The sequence below is a fragment of the Mus caroli genome, unplaced genomic scaffold (assembly GCF_978045245.1).
Source record: "Mus caroli unplaced genomic scaffold, Mus_caroli_1 scaffold_13, whole genome shotgun sequence".
Taxonomy (NCBI): Eukaryota; Metazoa; Chordata; class Mammalia; order Rodentia; family Muridae; genus Mus; species Mus caroli.
The window spans coordinates 65,755,403-65,773,098 of record NW_028227268.1 but is presented as its reverse complement, the minus strand read 5'-3'; the positions used below and the strand labels follow the sequence as shown (position 1 = coordinate 65,773,098).

Here is a 17,696-nt window from a genome sequence, read left to right as displayed (position 1 = left end):
CAGGTCATCGGCAGCACTAGTCTCAGTGGAGACACTGCACTCATGGCCAAAGGCATTGGCTTCTAGATCTTTCCACTTCAGCCAGAAATAAAGCCTCAAGCTTATGACCAATCCTCCTCATGAAGGCCAGATCTTAGAAGGTCTTGGGCATTCTTGGAATCGATGTTGGCTCAAAAACAAGGAATCTGGGACAGTTCCTCAATACGTGGGAAGAGCAAGGAGACATACAGGAGGGTGGGGGATTCTCTCTCCAGCAGAAGGGAGGCAGCAAATTGAAGACAACAGGTTCAGGAGAACAGATTGTGGAGCTAGGGTCGTCACCATAGCAACCAACCCAACAATTCTGCAAGATGCGAGTTCCGAGTTTTCGGGTTTTTCTTTTCTCTTTTCACCCATCACTCTCTTCCGCAGTGTCACCCTGTCTGTTCCTGGCGGGAGACAAGTTGTGACTTTTCCCTCCTACCAGCAAGCTGCCTAGCTCTAGGAGAATGCATCTGCTGTGAAAGAGAATGGGATGCTTCAGGGAACACTTGGAAGACCCCAAGCCCATCTCTTCCTTCCTCCATCAGAGCTGGAACCCTGTACTTAGCCATGTACTGAGACATTGCTATTTACTCAAGTGCACAAGGAAGTCCCTTTATGTGCACAATGGGTCAAAGGAAGAGTCAAAGTGCCAGTCTCCAAATAAAAGGATTTTTATCTCTGCCCTAGGATAGCCCATTTCTATCCCAACAATTGTCAAAGATGGCAACAGACCAGAAAATCTCAAGCCACCTTAGAAAGATCTAAATCTGATGCTATCCCAGAAGCTAATAATGATAAACTAGGGCTATAACACTAGCCTGACATACCCAAGGTCCTGGGTTCAATGCCCAGCACTACCAAAAGAGAGAGAGAGGGAGAGAAAGAGAGAAAATATGTAGTTTCATCCGAACATAAAGCTAATACCACACATAAAGAAATTACAAACCTTGCCTAAATGTAAATTTACCTAAACTAAAACCACACCAACATTAGCTCCTCATCACGCTGTCATGCCAGGGCCTATGACACTTGTCCACCAAAAGGGATATATAGTTGGGAAGCAAACCATCAAGCTGTCTTCTCATGTGCAGCCATCTCTCTAGGCCATAGGTAGATGAGCTGACTGGTGATACACACATATAATCCCAGAATTTCCAAAACTGAGGCAGAAAATCAGAAGGTGGAGACCAGCCTAGGCTACACACTCAGTTCAAAGACAGCTTAGGCTATATCAAATTTGTTTGCCTGTCTCAAGTAAACAAATATAAATGAAGGGTAGTCAGGTGTTAACTCACACCTTTAACTCCAGTGCTCAGGAAGCAGAAGCAGGCAGATCTCTATGAGTTTAAAGCTAGCCTGGTCTACACAGCATGTTTCATGACAACCAGGGCTGCACAGAGAGAAACCCTATCTGGAAAAACTAGATAGATAGATAGATAGATAGATAGATAGATAGATAGATAGATAGATAGATAGATAGATAGGTAGGTAGGTAGGTAGGTAGGTAGGTAGGTAGGTAGGTAGGTAGGTAGATAGATAGATAGATAGATAGATAGATAGATAGATAGATAGATAGATAGATAGATAGATAGATAGATAGATAGATAGATAGATAGGACAGATAGACATACAGATAGATAATCATGGCCTGGGGTTCAATCTCTAATTCCAGCGAAGAGAGAAGACAGAGTAAGGAGGAAAACTCTCTAATCCAGAAACAGCCATATGCCCAGTGACTGGACCCTCTTCTCTCTATAGTCACACAGAACACAACTCTCCCCTCGCTTCCACACAAAGATCTAACCCTACCTGTCTCACAGATATACCCTAAGTGGTGGCCAGGGAGTCAGATACAGTTACAGTACAAAGTTAATAGTAACAAAAGAGTGTGCCCACCATTCCCTTATCCTTGAATGCCTCTCCAACCAAATCAAGCTTGGGGAGGCTATGAAGAATAAGCTAGCCTAACTTATGGACAGTGCAAGCTGTACTTAAGCTTTTGAAAGATGAGTGAGCTTGCAAAGTTGGCAAGCTCCTGCCTTCTTTCCCAGTGCTTCCCCATTGACTCTCTCTGAGCATCACTCTTACCTAGTCCCTGCTATCTGGTGATGCTCTAAGATGTCTCCCCACCCCACCCAACCTTGGCCCTGTTCAGAAAGGAGAGTTTTATAGGAATTTCCCTTAAGTAGTTCTATAAACTACACACCTTCTGGACAACAAACAGGGATATATGCTGAGCGTTCTGAGAGTCACGCAAGTGGAAATTCACGCATGTTCTACCAGTTCCTGAACCACATGTTGGACCCATTTTTTCACAGTTCTCTTCTCAGGCCATTATCCCAAACAGGAAAAAGTTTGTTCCCTTGAATAATCATTTCCACTGCCTAAAGAGCCAGGCTAAGCATTGCCAAAAGTCACCTCTTTGCAAGAACCGTCTGTCATAGACACACAAGAAGCCTCTCTTGGGGTTGCTGTAGATAATCCCATGGCTTTGCTGGCTGGGGCTCTCTCCAGGGTAGAGAGGCAAGCCAGCTGCAGTTCCCACATTCAACCACCAAGGACCCTATACGCTGCATCAAGTAGAAAGGGGGCAAAGGTTTGGAGATAAGAAACCTTTCCACATGCCCAGATCCTTTTGGGTGGATATCAGAACAGCAACTAGGACCAAGCAGTCTACCATTCATATTGCTCATCTGGACCCCCACCTGAAAAGCAACACACAGAAGGGTAAAGGTCACGCATCCTACCCCATGCCACCAACCAGCCACCAATGCCATGTACCAGTGCAAGCTGAGAGATGCCTTTCACTTTGATTTAATGAAACATTCTCACATGAGAAAACAACAGAAAAGAAGGTGTTAGGAGCCATCATAACAACTGGGAAGGAGCGTTCTTCCGAGACTTAAAAGGCGTTCTTCACCTTTGTCAAGCATTAGGTGGAATGGTGGCCTCACTTCCTCCAACACTACCTTCCACCGTGAACAGCAATTTGGGCTAGTGTTCTCACTACCTGAAACAGGGTTCTCCTTCGCTCCCCTCACTTTTAAAGCTCACAGGATGTGACAGGACTCTGGGACAGTCTCCCACACCAGTTCTATTCACTGGCTTCAAGAAGGGTTCAACTCCCTCCTGCTGAACATCAATACTCTTCCCCAGGCTTCCGGGAATTCAGCACCCTCCTTTGCGGCTCAGCATCCCTGAAACCAGCAGAGTATCTTTTACTACAGGCGACTGAGATTTCTAAATTCAGCCACCCAGGTCTACATATAGGCAATCTTAGCAAGCACCTCCAATAGAAAGATAAATAAATAAATGACACCGATTAAGTATAATTATTAGGATTAAATTGAGCCATTACTCTAGCGCAATGCCTTTCTGACAATATAAGCCCCCCTCCCAGGTTTTCCCCTTCAATTGGGACTGAGAGCAGTCATTAAAGGTTTGCATCCCTCTGCCTTTATTATGTGTTTGAGAGCTGTCTTATTAAATTGAAATCAAATGCACATCTAGGGGAAAGTTCACTTTAATACCAACTCCCAGCAAAACACTCAGAGACATGCACAATGATGGAGGCTGACGTGTTGCCAAGCAACAGAGGAGATGAGGCAGACACAGAGCTAAAGGGAAGGGTCTCCTGAAAGAATTAGTTAAGCTCAAGGGTTCAGATCTTACCAGATCTGGCCCGAATTTTTGTGGTATCTCCTGTCCCAGAGAAGACATTAAAGAAGGAGGTGGTGTAATTAAAAGTTCAACACAATCACAGAGGATTTAAATATACACAAACACACATGCATTCCCCTCTCCCCGGGGAATGTTGCGAACATGCGGCCAATTAATACAAGCAATTTCCATCTATGAACGCTGAGGAGGGTGTGGGGTTGCGTGTATGTGTGTTAATTTGCTGCTGCCTCGGTGGCCTCAAGCCTCTTGATTCACTTTCCTCTTTCCCCTCCCCTCCTTTCCCACCTCCTTCTCTTAGGACAAGACCAGTGCTCTGAGCCTGAGCAATGTGGCAGGCGTGTTCTACATCCTGATTGGAGGGCTGGGACTGGCCATGCTGGTTGCCTTAATCGAGTTCTGCTACAAATCCCGTAGCGAGTCGAAGCGGATGAAGGTGGCATCGTCTTCCCGGATCTTTTCCCTACCCTGTTCTCGCTGGCACAGCTGGGTTCCCTAAGAGGTTTTTTGCTCCAAAGAAGTAGAAAGGGACCAGTTAGGATCATTCAGGAAGTAGAGAGGCATGAGAAAGAAACTGCAAGGGACATTGGGATCTAAAAGAAAGGGAAGGGATGGCCATGTCTGGCAAATACTGTGCCCAAAACAGCAAATGAGTCTTTCTGAAGGCAGGTCCGTGAGGTTCAGGGTTCAGCCAGCACAGTGAGAGGCTGATTTTTCTGAAGTTACATCCAATGGAGCAGCTGCCCAGATGAGGGAAGGCATGCCTACCCAGTTCCCTGTGCCTATCTTGCTGTGCTTGGTGAACTGGGTCCGTGTTTAGCTTCTGTATTATGGAGTGACCCTGGCAGAGAGCATCATTCACAGAGAAAGGTAACCAGATTAAGTTCAATAATCCCAAACCACACTGAACACAGCAGAAGGCAGCAGAAGCAGAGAAGAATTAGAGAGGGTTGAGGAGCTGCCAGGACAAACATGAAAACCTGTTGGGCAGGAGGGCAAGCAGACTCATCTTAAGGAGACCCAAAGAATACAACTGCAGCAATGGCTGGAATCAACAGAAAGGAGATATGCATACAATGCACAAAGCCCACTTTTCTAACAGGAGCACATGGACCACCCCAGTGAATAGGGAGCTCACCATCACTAGTGCTGTGTGAGAAAGGGCAAGTGTTCCTTAGCAAAGATGTAGATGAGAGCATCGCAGGGAAGCTGGGGTGTCAGCATCCCAGCCCCTGGATTGCATCATTAGCCCTAGTGAGACTTGTATGGAAGTCAGTCATATGAAAAGTGGCATAAGGAAGCAGAGAACTTAGGTCCCCTCTGTGACCTTCATATCTTCGAATCTCAACAGGAAATAGATATGGGAAAGTGCCCAGGGCTAAGGAAATGGCTCATATGGTAAAGTGCCTGCCACAAAGACATGAGGACTTAAGTTTAGAGTCTCTGTGCCCACTTAAAAAGGGGGAAGAAAGCGGGGGCCCCTGAATTTCATTGGCCAACCAGTCTACCCACTTCTATGAGCTATAGGTTCAGTGAGAGACTCTGTATGAAAAAGTAAGGTGAAGAACAGTTGAGGAAGACCCCCAATGTCAACCTCTGACCTAAATGCGCTCGAGCACACACACACACACACAAACACACACCACACACATACATTCACATACATATACCACACACACACACATGCACACATACAAACAATACACATACACACACATAAAGAAAGAAAAGACTGTGATTCAGACAGTAAAGACTATAGGAACATAGAAAAAGGTAGATTGGAGAAGGCTTATGGGAAACAGCAGAAATTAAGAACGTTGTGTAGTTATTGTGGACTTCACACCAATGAGTGTCTTGGCCTGGGCTCTCTCTTTGGCTTGACTAGATGAGTAAGATTTTTTCCCTGGGGTTTGCTGTCCTATAATGTGTCCTAAAGGTTCACTTGTCAATATTCAATTTCTTCTGAGCAGGAACATAAGCAGTACTGCATCCCTGGCATAGGTTCTGCCCAGCCTCTCCCTCACCTTGGCCTGTGTACATCCTGTGTACACCCTGGGTCAGTCCTGGGAAGGACATCTTTAGTCAGTCCCTTGCTTGGAAACTCAATGTTCAGTTCTGTATGAAATGGGTGAGGGGAGGAAAAGAAAAGGACTTTGCATCCATCCTAGTATTGAGACCTTCTGTCCTGGCACTCAGCATTCCCACGTCATGGTTCCAGCTGCCTCTCTGCTGGCAATCTGCTTCCCTCCTCCCACCATGTTCCAGCCCCTGTGTGTTCTGTGCAAGCTGATCCCTCACCCCTTCTTCTATCTCATGAGGTCCATTTTAAAAGCCGTTCTTCCACAATACGGTAAGAGGAATAATTAAAGTCTGGAAGTATGGTAAAATTGTCTAGAGGACCTCAGAACACCTTGTTCTCCTCTTGACCAGCTCTCCCACCTTCACATTCTGTTGGGTGGGGGCGGGGGGGGGGAACAAAATCAGATCACAGCACAGTGATTGACTTTATACTTAAATCCTCCCATGAACTTGGCGGGATATGGCCAGCACCCCTAAGCCAGCCCGAAGCAGAGCTTGCTTTGCCAATTCCATCCAGAACATAAATTTACAGATTGTCCTTCCTTACCATCCAAAGAGAGGAAAGGGCTGTTCAATCAGCAAAGTGGGTCCCAAGCCAGAAGCTAAGCCAGCTATGCTCTTTGGAACCCTCTACTCCTTTGCCAAGGACCGGAGACCCAGAGCTAGTGCTGGTCAGCTCTCAAAAGCTCCTCTCATGGCATCCCAGGACAGTATGTCCTGTGGATATCAAGGAGTGGAGAGCCTGGCAAGAATCCATTCATTCTGTTTCTTAACTCTCTCACCTTAGACAAGTTTAATTACTCTCTGGTCCTTTGATTTTTTAGTATTTTTAAAATGATGACAGTGGTCATATATACTTCATAAATTTGTAGTGAGGATTTGAAATAATAGATTAAAGGATTGGCAGGAGACCCTCATCACAGTATGCTCTCAATAAATAATAACAGCAGCGAGTGCTAGCATTCATGAAATTGGCCTTATTAGCAGACAGCTACAGCTTCCTTCAAGCTTTCTTTTATTAATATTTCCTTATTAACATGTAATTTTATTAATCACATTACTAGAATGTTTTAAGTCATGCAGACCACAAGTCCTTAAAGAACAGGCTATGGCTATAGGGCACGTATTTTTCGTCAAGTTAATATAGAATTGTCCACAGAAGAGAAAGTCTACTGGAACAAGAGAGGAAGCATGCAGAGAGTGGCATATGGTTAAGCAATGCAAACTGCCCAATCTAGAGCCCTGTTCCCAAGGTGGTCTTGATCCCATCTATGTTTTCTTATCAACTATGGTGTGGTTTTGTTTTCCACCCAGCAGAAAACTACCTGAACATATAACATCACCTCTAGGTTTATAGTGATTTCTACTAAACCAGGTATCTGAACAGAGACTGGGATTATCTTTTAACTGAGACAGTGTTGAGCGGCCCCATGGAAGGTACATTGCTGTCTTAGATGATAAGGTTTCTTTGAAGAGGCCATTGCATCATGGTACGATGACTGAGAGACATTCGCACAACTCCCTTTACAGTGTTGTTATTAAAGTTCTCAGAAGCCACCAAGGACCCCCCAGAAGCACTAACCTAAGACTGTCCAGCACAGTCCCCAGTAATCAGTTCCATCCACCATCATGACTTCTGCACAAAACAACAGCACTCCTAATAGAATTTTCCATCTTTCCACTTCAACGGAGATACTTTCTTTACTAATCTAGCTGGCCCTTCATTTCTGAAACTCCATCAATTCCTCCCTTATCTAGAAGAGATAAGTGGAATGCACTCCAGCCACTCCTCAGGCTTCGTAATGAGCTGCTTGGCTTCTCCCAAAAGCAATTATCTCTGTTTAGAAGCACAGCCTATGGCTCTACTCGGGGATGCAGACAGAGGTAACATGGGCCTTTGGAAAGACCTTCCATCCTATGTCTTTCCCTGACCACAGTGTTTACCCCTTGTTAAAGCCAGAAACCACTAAACCAGCTCAGGCTTAGCCCCCATGTCTCAGCCATTCAAAGAGACCTTTCTCTAGTTACCATGTGAGGGAAGAGGAAGAAGAGTAAAACTAAGCACAAAAAGAGGGACAGAGGTGAAGGCAAGAAGAGAGGACAAAAGGGGAAGAGAAGGCTGGGAACTTTCATATCAAGGTGTTAGCTCCTCATTTTCATTAGCCAGGTAATATATTCTTGAAGATCTGCAAGATAATAAGAAGTGAGGCTAGAAGAAGTAAAGGAGCTTGCTCCCACAGGCCACATAAGCCAGGAGCTAGAAGGACTGGGATTAGACAGTAAACAAAGTCTCCACAAAGCCCAGGCTCTTAGTGTTAACAAAAATGCTTCTAAACTGCCTGATTTCTCTTTTTTCAGTGATTGATAATTTTTTGAGCACTTGCTTTAAGTCCCTCAAGTGCCAGTCATTGTGCTGGTCACAAAGATAAACAAAATGCATCTCCACACTCAGTCTGTGTCATTGAAGCAAGCACAGAATCTCAACTGAGTCTCCTTGACACTCTTCACCCTTTGATGTGTTGGAAACAGAACATACGTGTCACTGGGGAAGCGGGACAATGCTCAGCAGAGGAAATGCAACTAGGAACAACCCAGACACAGTGGTATTTAGCTAGGTTGAAGCAAAGAACGTACTAGCCAAAACTAGAGAGTTGTCAGCAAAGGATGCCCAGAGTCAGAGACTCAAACACTAGAACTCTTGCCTAGAAGTATCCAGAAACCAGTAAGGCTTGGACATAGAAATACTGGATTAGCAGTGTAGGAGCTGAAGACTCAAACAAAGACTTCAGGTAGCCCACAGCATCTTAATATAACTTAAGCTGTCATGAAGCAAAACATCACCTAGGGCACATTTTTAATTGAGTAGAGCTCTAGAGCATCTGCACTTCACCTCTTCCAGGGAAAACAGAATAGCATCTTTGTACTTGTTGATATTAACTAAAATAAAGATCTTTATTGTTTTTGACCTTGCTCCAAGGGGAAATTAATCCCCAGCTCCCCCTCAACTCTCGGGAGAGCAGCTGACCTTTCAAACTTGAATGTGAAAAAGTCAACATGTGGTATGCTGAAGCCACATCAGATTAGAGTCTGTACACTTGCCTAGACTTAATGAGCAGCAAATGGCTTAACACTGAGGAAGCATCCTCTATGGTTGGTGCTCAGCCACTTCTTTGCGCACACAATGAATGGGGTCATTAGTGAAACCTGAGCTTTCATTGGGATATTCTCTGATATACAGAGGCTGGGCAGAGCTCTCCTAGCAAACCAAATGACCGGGAAACAGAACATGGTCACCATTGCAGAACTGGGTATCAGAAGAATATACTAGGGGACTTTGCAACTAGACTTCTCACTCATTCTTCTTCCCCTGATCCTGTTTCAGAACATCTCTAAGGATGTGTTTAAGAATGACTGGTATAGTTGGGAGGAAACAACAGAGAGCCACCTCTTAAAGGCAAGGGCAGGCATTATATTAGTGATTGTCAGTTAGCTTTGGGAGGGTACAAGAACCATATTTAATAGGTCATCTACTCTGTCACTGCCTCAGATAACTGTTGTCTTAAATAAGTCAATCATGTGTACATGTCAGACTCTCTTTAAAATGATTGGGAACAGTAGATAAGTTCAACTTTGCTTCCAGTTTAGAATCACCCCAGAAGCTTTGAAAGCTAGATGCCCAGTCTATTCACTCAGTGTTAGTGGAGTAGAACTCAGACATCAATGGTTTTTTCCCTAAACCCTGGGATTCCAAAGAACAGTGCATTTTGAAAACTAGCAGTCTACTGCCTATTTAACTTGCTTTCCATCCCAGCATTCTGGATCTTGTTCTCTCTTCTCCAAGATCCCATAAGTGTATCAGGAAGGAAGCTGGTAAGAGGCCAGTGCCCACCTGTGGTAGGGTGTGCTCTGAGCAGCCCTCAGCTTCCTGAGAAAATAGCTCTGGTATTTTAATGTTGAAAGGTCTCAGTTACGTGACAAATTTGTCTCAGCTTTTGGTAGCCTCTGGTATTAACTGTACCATTAACCTTGTCTTTAAGATAAATTCATGATGTTTTGCCAACTTTAGTGAGATATTACAGAAATGTTTGAGACTTTTGGGGACTATAGGCCAAGGTAATCTGTGTGAGCTTCAATTGTTGTTGTTGTTGCTGTTGCTGTTGCTGTTGTTGCTGTTGTTGAAGTAAAAGGAACATGGGCTATGGAGGTATCTCAGTTGATAAAGTGTCTAATGCACAGCATAGGGAGCTAATTCCATCCCCAGCACACCTGAGAGAAAGCTGGGTGTGGTGGTACATCCTTTTAATCTCAGTCCTGAGGAAACAGAGATACGTAGATCCCTAGGGCTTAGAGATCACCCAGCCTAGGTGCATCAGTGAACTCCATGTTCTGGTGAGAAACCTTGTCTCAAAAGCAAGGTGACAGGAGACTGACCTGTGGCCTCTATGCTCACCCTCATGGCTGCTCACACACACACACACACACACACACACACACACACACATTTTTTTCAAGGAACATAGTAGGCCAAAGTCTTGAAGGCTAGACATTCCAAGCTACACTCTAGAAAGTCCTATATTTTTCCACTGACACAATTAAAATATTATTCTCTTTTCAACCTTTTTTGGGGCTGGAATCAGTAATCATTAATTCTTCCTGTTCTAAGCTCAGCCTTCCCCTGAGTAGCACTGTGGTTCTATTTATTTGGCCTTTGACTCAAAAGAATGCAATCCAAATCACACTTCCTCTTTGGTGGAGGAATGCCAGGGAAGGATGTAAATAAATTAAGTTCCAGGTTTGAGGAAGAGACAGAACCAGCGTGGGCAGAACATCATATGGGGGGAAATCTGTCTGAATCATGGATTTTATTTTTTTGAATATCTTGTATTTATTCTTTGATAATTTTATACATGCATACAATGTGTCTTGATCATAGCCACCTCCAGCTCCCCGCTCCCTCTCCTCTGGATACCAACCAACACGTCTCCTGCCCACATTCAGGTTCTCTCTGCTTTTTTGATGTTTTTGTTGTTATTTTGGGAACCCACCAAATTAGTGCTGCTTGGTGGAATGCTGCCTGATCTTGTTGGTTTGATGTGGTTCAGGTTCCTGTTCAGGTAACCACAGCTGCAATGGGTTCACTTGTGCAATGGCCAAGTCCAGAAGACAACAAGCATCTCACAGCATCCTCCCATCCTCCAGCTCTGACATTCCTTCCCCTCCCTCTTCTGTGATGTACATTGCTCCTTTAGGAAGACACATTGATATAGACACCCCCATTGACAGATGAGCATTCCCAGTCACTGAGTCTCAGCACTTTGATCAATTATGAGTGTCTAATTTAACTAACTACTGCAAAGAGATCATCTGGGTGAGGTTAAACACAGCACTAATCAACGGGTATAAATACAATCATTGAAAAGGTAATTTTATGACATGTCCATTTAGCAAAACAACAGTAGGTTTCTCCCATAGGATCTAGAGTCATAGCCTTCTGCACAGATTTACAGTATTAGGCAGGGGTTAAACCTTGTGCAGCTGGCAGGCAGGGCACAGACCAAATCAGGAAGTGGTTGATTATCATCATAACCATCATGCCACTACTGCACCAGGAGATATGTCTTGCCTGGCAAGCCAGTATTGTAGCATTCAGAGTTTACCACTGATGACATTCCCCCAGTAGTCTAATGTGGCACTTTCTGGCACTATGAATGCTAGCCAGCAGGAACTTAGTATGTCACTTCTAGCTTGATGTCCTGCAACCAAAGTGTATTGTATCTTCAGAAATAACACTCAAAAGCCTTATTGTTGGTAGTCCTTTCGAGTCTCTCTCTGCCCAAGAACTCATAGGGAGGTGCTGCCTGACACTGAGATTTTTCATATAAAGACGCTTGTCTTATAGGGGAAGGCTTTTTCAACTCATGAAGGGTATCCATGTTCAAACACTTTTAAAGTTATTTTTAAGTTATTTGGGTTTTCTTAAGCTTTTCTTTTTAATTATTAATTATTTTTAGTGTATTTTTTAGGTATTTTTAATTGTGTGTAAGTGTTGTAGTGGTATGTGCATGTGAGTGCTGGTACTCATGGAGGCCACAGATATTAGATGCCTTGAGCTGGAGTTACAAGCAGTTGTAAGCCATCAGACATGAATGCTGGGAATCAAACTTAGGTTCTCTAAAATTGAAACATGGACTCATCTGCCTCCCCAGTCTCTAACTATATTTTATAATTAGCCTCTAAAATAATGGATTTCCATACAACTTTAGTTTTGGTCAACCCACCTCCTCTGCCCCTGTCCCCCAGATGAATCATGGATTTGGGGGGGGGGGAGAAGACTCTTTTTTAAGAATGTTCAGTAAGAATGGGAAGCAAGAAAAAAAATCCATCAGACTGTCATAATAGTCTAGCTACAGGAGACAGAGTGATTTCTCTGGGCCAAAACAACAAAGCCAGGGTGTTTGGAAAGGGTGTTTTTAATAAATTCAAGAATATCTTACACTATCTGTGTAGTGGCCAGTGAGGATAGCTATGGATTTCAAAGGCATGGTCTGGGGCTCCCCCAGGATATGAGCTTTCTTTAAAGTGACAAACCTTATGTATAAGAGGATGTGTAGAGTGCACACGCACACACACACTGAGAGGAGCCAGCCTTTGCTGTCAGCTGAGGTGATGCAGAACTTCAGGGGGGAAACTAAGCAGAATTCATGCTGACAAATGGGGGAGGTCGGTCTTAGCAAAGGAAGTCTCTCAACCCACAGATAACCCTTCTCATTATGTTGATTCCTACCAAGAAACTAAACCTCATGCCCAAAATTCTGAGAACTCAGAAGTAGAGAGGGAGGGCTAAGGGTGGCGTCTTCATACCACAGAGTTCCTCCCATGGAATTTTTGCAGAGAACAATGTTTTTCTTGACTAAAAGACAGAATCCAGGACCTGGATTCTTGAATATTTCTTGAATATTCCACCTAACACCTCAGTTGCTGAGGTGAACTGTGAGTCCATCTCAGATCTAGAATTTCAACACCCTAGAACAGCATTGAACTGATGTATGAGTCTAGACCAGCATGTTGTACATGCTGGCAGGAAGCAGGTAGCGCGCAGACGGAATGCTTTTGGACATGTGGCCTCACTCTCTTCATTCAGCACGACCCTTTCTGGTTACATTTTGTGAATTATCTTATTCAAATGACTCCTAAGTACCCTTAACATGTGGGGCTAGAAGTGGGGGTTTGAGTTTTTTTTAGAAGAATATCATTTGGACCCAACAATAGCACACTATCAGTTTCCCTTAATATTTCAAAGTCCTCTCTGTGAAGTACTGCCATTTGGTAGATAGAGGTGGCAGAGGAGGAGGAAGAGGAAGATGGAGGGGAGAATGAGGAATAGTAAGGGGGAAGGAGGATGAATGTAGCTGCCTGGGGCAGACACATATGTCATAGACATAGAGGTTTAAACATTCTAAAAATACCAAAGACAGGACTGTGATCACAGAATTTAGTTTAGGTAACAGTAAGTAGATTTCCTAAGCTCCACTCCAGTAGCACCAAGGAAATGCCCTACCAGCAGTAACCACTGAATGAGATAACACAGGGCTTGGTTCCTAACACATTAAAGCCTAGGCCCCCACCAAGGATAAAGAAAGGTGGTGTGTGCAATGTGATTGAAAAGAACTATGTGTCAAAGAAAGCAAAGATGCATCCCCCAACTCCATTGTCTGTGTAATGCACGCTGACCATCAGCACAGACAACCTACAGGTATAGACTGATACATCAGATGGGTGCTACTAACCCTCTGGTTTTTAGAGTATTGAACTCTAGATCAGAAAGGGACTTATTATGCAAGAAATAAATAAGAATTACTGAGAACTGCCCACACTGCCGTTTCTTGAGCTCAGGAGTTGGGAGGACGGTTGGGCAAAAGTTTCAGTCCCTGCTTGACTCATTCCCCTTTGGCAATCATTACCAAGGACCTGGGGAAGAACCCCCTGTCCTCCTGAAAAGGGTTTCTGTTTGATTCCACAGCAATCCATCAATGAAGCCATACGGACATCGACCCTCCCCAGGAACAGCGGGGCAGGAGCCAGTGGAGGAGGCGGCAGTGGAGAGAATGGCAGAGTGGTCAGCCAGGACTTCCCCAAGTCCATGCAATCCATTCCCTGCATGAGCCACAGTTCAGGGATGCCCTTGGGAGCCACAGGATTGTAACTGGAGCAGACAGGAAACCCTTGGGGAGCAGGCTCAGGCTTCCCCAGCCCCATCCCAAGCCCTTCAGTGCCAAAAACAAAGAAATGAAACACCGCCTCCAACCACCACGACCATATGGAGGGCAATTCAGCCAATGTCCCTGAAGAATTAAAAAAAAAAAAAATTCCACTAGACCACCATCCCTTTTGTTTTGGGATTTTTTTTCAACCTTTTCCATTTGCTGAGTGAAGATGGTCACTAACTCTATGCTGCAATAACGGGAGAGATCCTGTCCAAGGAAGTCTAACGTCTATGAAAATGGAGTCACTGGGATAGCAATGAAGAAATCAAACTGTTTAATTTTAATTCAGTTGTTAATGTGTCTTAGTGTGTGCATTATTTTCTTACTATTAACCCATGGTTTGCAGGCTCTGTTCAACCCTTTTCCTTCTTCTTATCCCCAGCCCTCACCCCCACCCCTTCCCATCACTTTTCAGTTTCAGATTGAAGACTCACGATTGGTTCCACCTTACAAGCAAGGAAAGGAATACTTGACCTTCAAACTCATTCAGTGTTGGAGCTCTCTATGAGACCTTCTATCCTTTGGCCCATGCCTTGGATGGAGACAGACACTACTGGAGAAGGGGCTGCCTTCCCCAGAAAGAATACTACCTAAATGCTGGTTCATCAGAGAGTAACTGTGAAGAGCATCTCAGATAAGAGTTTTTAAAAGGGGGGATGTGTAGAGTACAGTAGAGAAGGACTTGTTAGGTTCATTGTTCCCGGGAAGAAGCTTCCTGTAATACTCAGGAGCATCCCACAGGCCGTAGAGTACCAATATGGTAGACCTCTTTCAAAGTCAATCTCAGCCCTGGAAATTATGTTCTACTATGCTCAGGCCCAAAGGCAATGTGGGGGTCAAAGGGCAACTGGCCTTCTGACCCAGTAGAGCCTTGCAAAGAGCTGGCAGTCAGGGGGGTGTCATACATGATTCTTGCCTTTTCCTTTGCTTGATGTCTATACTGGATCCCCATGGTGGAGTAGGACTCTCTGTGGAGCCTCTGGCATAAGGGGAAATGTTGCCCAAGCTAAGTGCAAAAGGAAGGTGATAGGGAATTATGGAAGTCCATCCAAGCCCCTGCCACAGAACCTTCTGTGCTGTTTCCTGTCCTAGGTTTGAGAGACCAAATATGAACTTGTGAGTTGTGTCAATGCAGAGAACCAGGGGTTTTGTGTTAATAGAGTATTGTTTTAGCATGTGATCAGACCTTAAGAAAGAAAGAAAGATAACAAAGCCTGAATTCTTTTTTGAGAGATAGAGATGAGGTACATTGCTAAGTACATCAGGGGACCTTAAGATGCCTGAGCCCATCTTCTAACTCTAACACAGGGATACTAACCTTTTTCCCTGGCTCAGACAGACTGAGGGCATTGCATTACAATGGCCAGAAAATACACCCATGAGTGCAATGACCAAGGTGAAGGACAGCCAGACAGGAAAGGTGACAAGAACCACCCTGAGTAATGCTAGGCTGCCTGAACCTTCGGGTGGGAGTGGAAGTCCCTGGCACACAGCTTTGTGGAGACCTCCACTCTCACTCTTGGTGCAACTGACTTCCACCTCTTATGCAGCCACTCCCAGGTGCATGCTTCAGTGAGTGCCACATGCCACTAGCTTTTACCAATAACCATATTCTGGCTTATTCTCCTACCCTCTGCTTCCATCCAATCTTCCCCACTAGGGGTTATCATTGGCAATGGGCTGAAGATTTTGGAGCCTATCCATGGTTCAGGGCAGTAGAACTGGCTTCCTCTATGGATGCTTCCAGCGGACAACCACCATCTCTGTGTCTCTCTCATTCTCTCTTCATCTGCCATAGCAAAGAAACATCTCAGAATCGACCCTTCTCCCATTGATCCGTGTCCCCCATGTCACCATGGGCATGGCATGTGAAGCAATGTCCTGCAGATGGATTACCACCTTTAATTTCTGCCAGCTAACATCCTCCCAGCCTCCTGCCTACTACTGTAGACTCTGGTGTGACCCACCACTGGGGAGTTCACACCTAGAAAGAGATGGAACTAAACTCTACCATCAGCTGCTTCAAAAACCTTTCATCTATGGCCTGGGAAGATGTTCTCCAGTCCCTGAGCCTATTGGTTGGATAGAGAGAGACTGTGGTGGAAATGAGGGTCTTGCTGGGAGGGGTCCATGACTCCGGGGAAGACGCTTCTCACCGAGGGATGTGTGGAAAGAAAACAGAAGTGAGAAAGAAGTTACCTTGTATTATGTATTTTTACTACACTTTTCTTAAAAATGGAGCAGTGGGAAAACTCTGAAAGAGATTGACATTTTTCTCAACAGGAATCCATACTTAACAGTTCTGGCTTTCATTAAATTTTGCTCTTTGGTACCTGGGCCTTTTATTTAACATATATATTTATTTTAACTCTCTTGGAAGATGTGTGAGGGGAAAAAACTCTCGTTTGATCAGACACTAAATATTTGGGGTAGGGATTCCTGTCTTATTTTCAAATAGCCAGGGTTTTTCTTCATTTTTTTGGTATTTGCATAAAGTGAACAATATCACAAGAATTAAATCACTGTGGACCCATTACCTACCTTTCCTTATTGTCCGTTCCATGTTGTGCCATTTCTGAAGCTAGGGTTCCAAGCACTGATGTTTTCTTACCTTCTAAGACTAGCAAGTTTTTAACTCCACCCCTCTCCCCTATGCTGGACCTGGGACGTGGGACCTGGGACTTGAGTCCTTGTGCATGCTAATCAAGCACATGGCTACTGTGCCCAACTCATGGATTCCTCAGAACCATTTCAGAACATTGTGAATGATTCATTGAGATAGGATTTCATATTTCACATTTATTTATTCATGCACATGCATGTGCATGTGTAGGAATATGTGTGGAGATCAAAGGGCAATTTGTAGGAGTTGGTTCTCTCCTTCTACCACATAATCCCTGGGGATTGAACTCAGGTCATCGGGATGCATCATCTCTCCAACCTCAGGAAATTCCAAAACAACAAAAGACAAAGAGTGGTGTTAGGCATTTGCCACACACAGTGCCAGAGAGCTAGGTTTGACTTGCAAGCTTCACAGTTCCTCTAGAGAACTGGATGGCTCATGGGAATAGCTCTCAGACACCCCCAAGTAGGAATGCAGGTCTATTGTGATGTGTACAAAGTCAGATCAAGAATCAAGTGAAAATCAGGCTTCTGGCGGATGGTCTCTGTTGTCTAAACCCAGGGCCCCCTTGTCTGAGCCTGAGAACTTTTCTTCCCCTCAAATAAGAAAGGTTTTCTAACAGGATCTGACTGTATTAACACTTAGAGACTGATGATTAAGAACAACATCAAGAGCCCAGTGGTGAAGTCTTACCTAGCTTGCTTGAGGCCCTGGGTTCAATATCCATTATTACCCCCAACCCAAAAAGGGATAGAGGGAAGAAAGGAAAGTGAGAGGGATGGAGGGAGACAGGGAGGAAGAGAGGGAGGGATGGAGTAAAAGCAGCATCAAGTATTTATCTTCCTAAAAAAAAAATGCATGTTTTCTGAAACCTTGCACAATATTCTGAAAGAATAAGAGCCTAAAATCTAAGCTAATTGTAGGAGGGGCGTAGCAGCAGACACTCTAGAAGCAGGAAGATGGCAGAGGAACTAGCAGGTTTGTGTGACACTCCAGTGTTTACCCTTCCTACAGTTACCTATAGCATC

At 44.4% G+C, this 17,696-nt stretch overlaps 1 protein-coding gene across 3 annotated transcripts in view; it reads left to right on the top strand.

Annotated features, from left to right (window-relative positions):
- Nucleotides 1-16,581, top strand: part of Gria1 (glutamate ionotropic receptor AMPA type subunit 1) — a 315,652-nt gene extending 299,071 nt beyond the window's left edge. For all 3 annotated transcript variants that reach the window (XM_021178393.3, XM_021178392.3, XM_085830005.1), the window contains exons 15-16: nucleotides 4,004-4,138; nucleotides 13,781-16,581. In XM_021178393.3, coding sequence (XP_021034052.1) covers nucleotides 4,004-4,138; nucleotides 13,781-13,984 — 339 coding nt within the window. In that variant the 3' untranslated portion in view covers nucleotides 13,985-16,581. The remainder of the gene's footprint in view (nucleotides 1-4,003; nucleotides 4,139-13,780) is intronic.
- The last annotated feature ends 1,115 nt before the right edge of the window (nucleotides 16,582-17,696 follow it).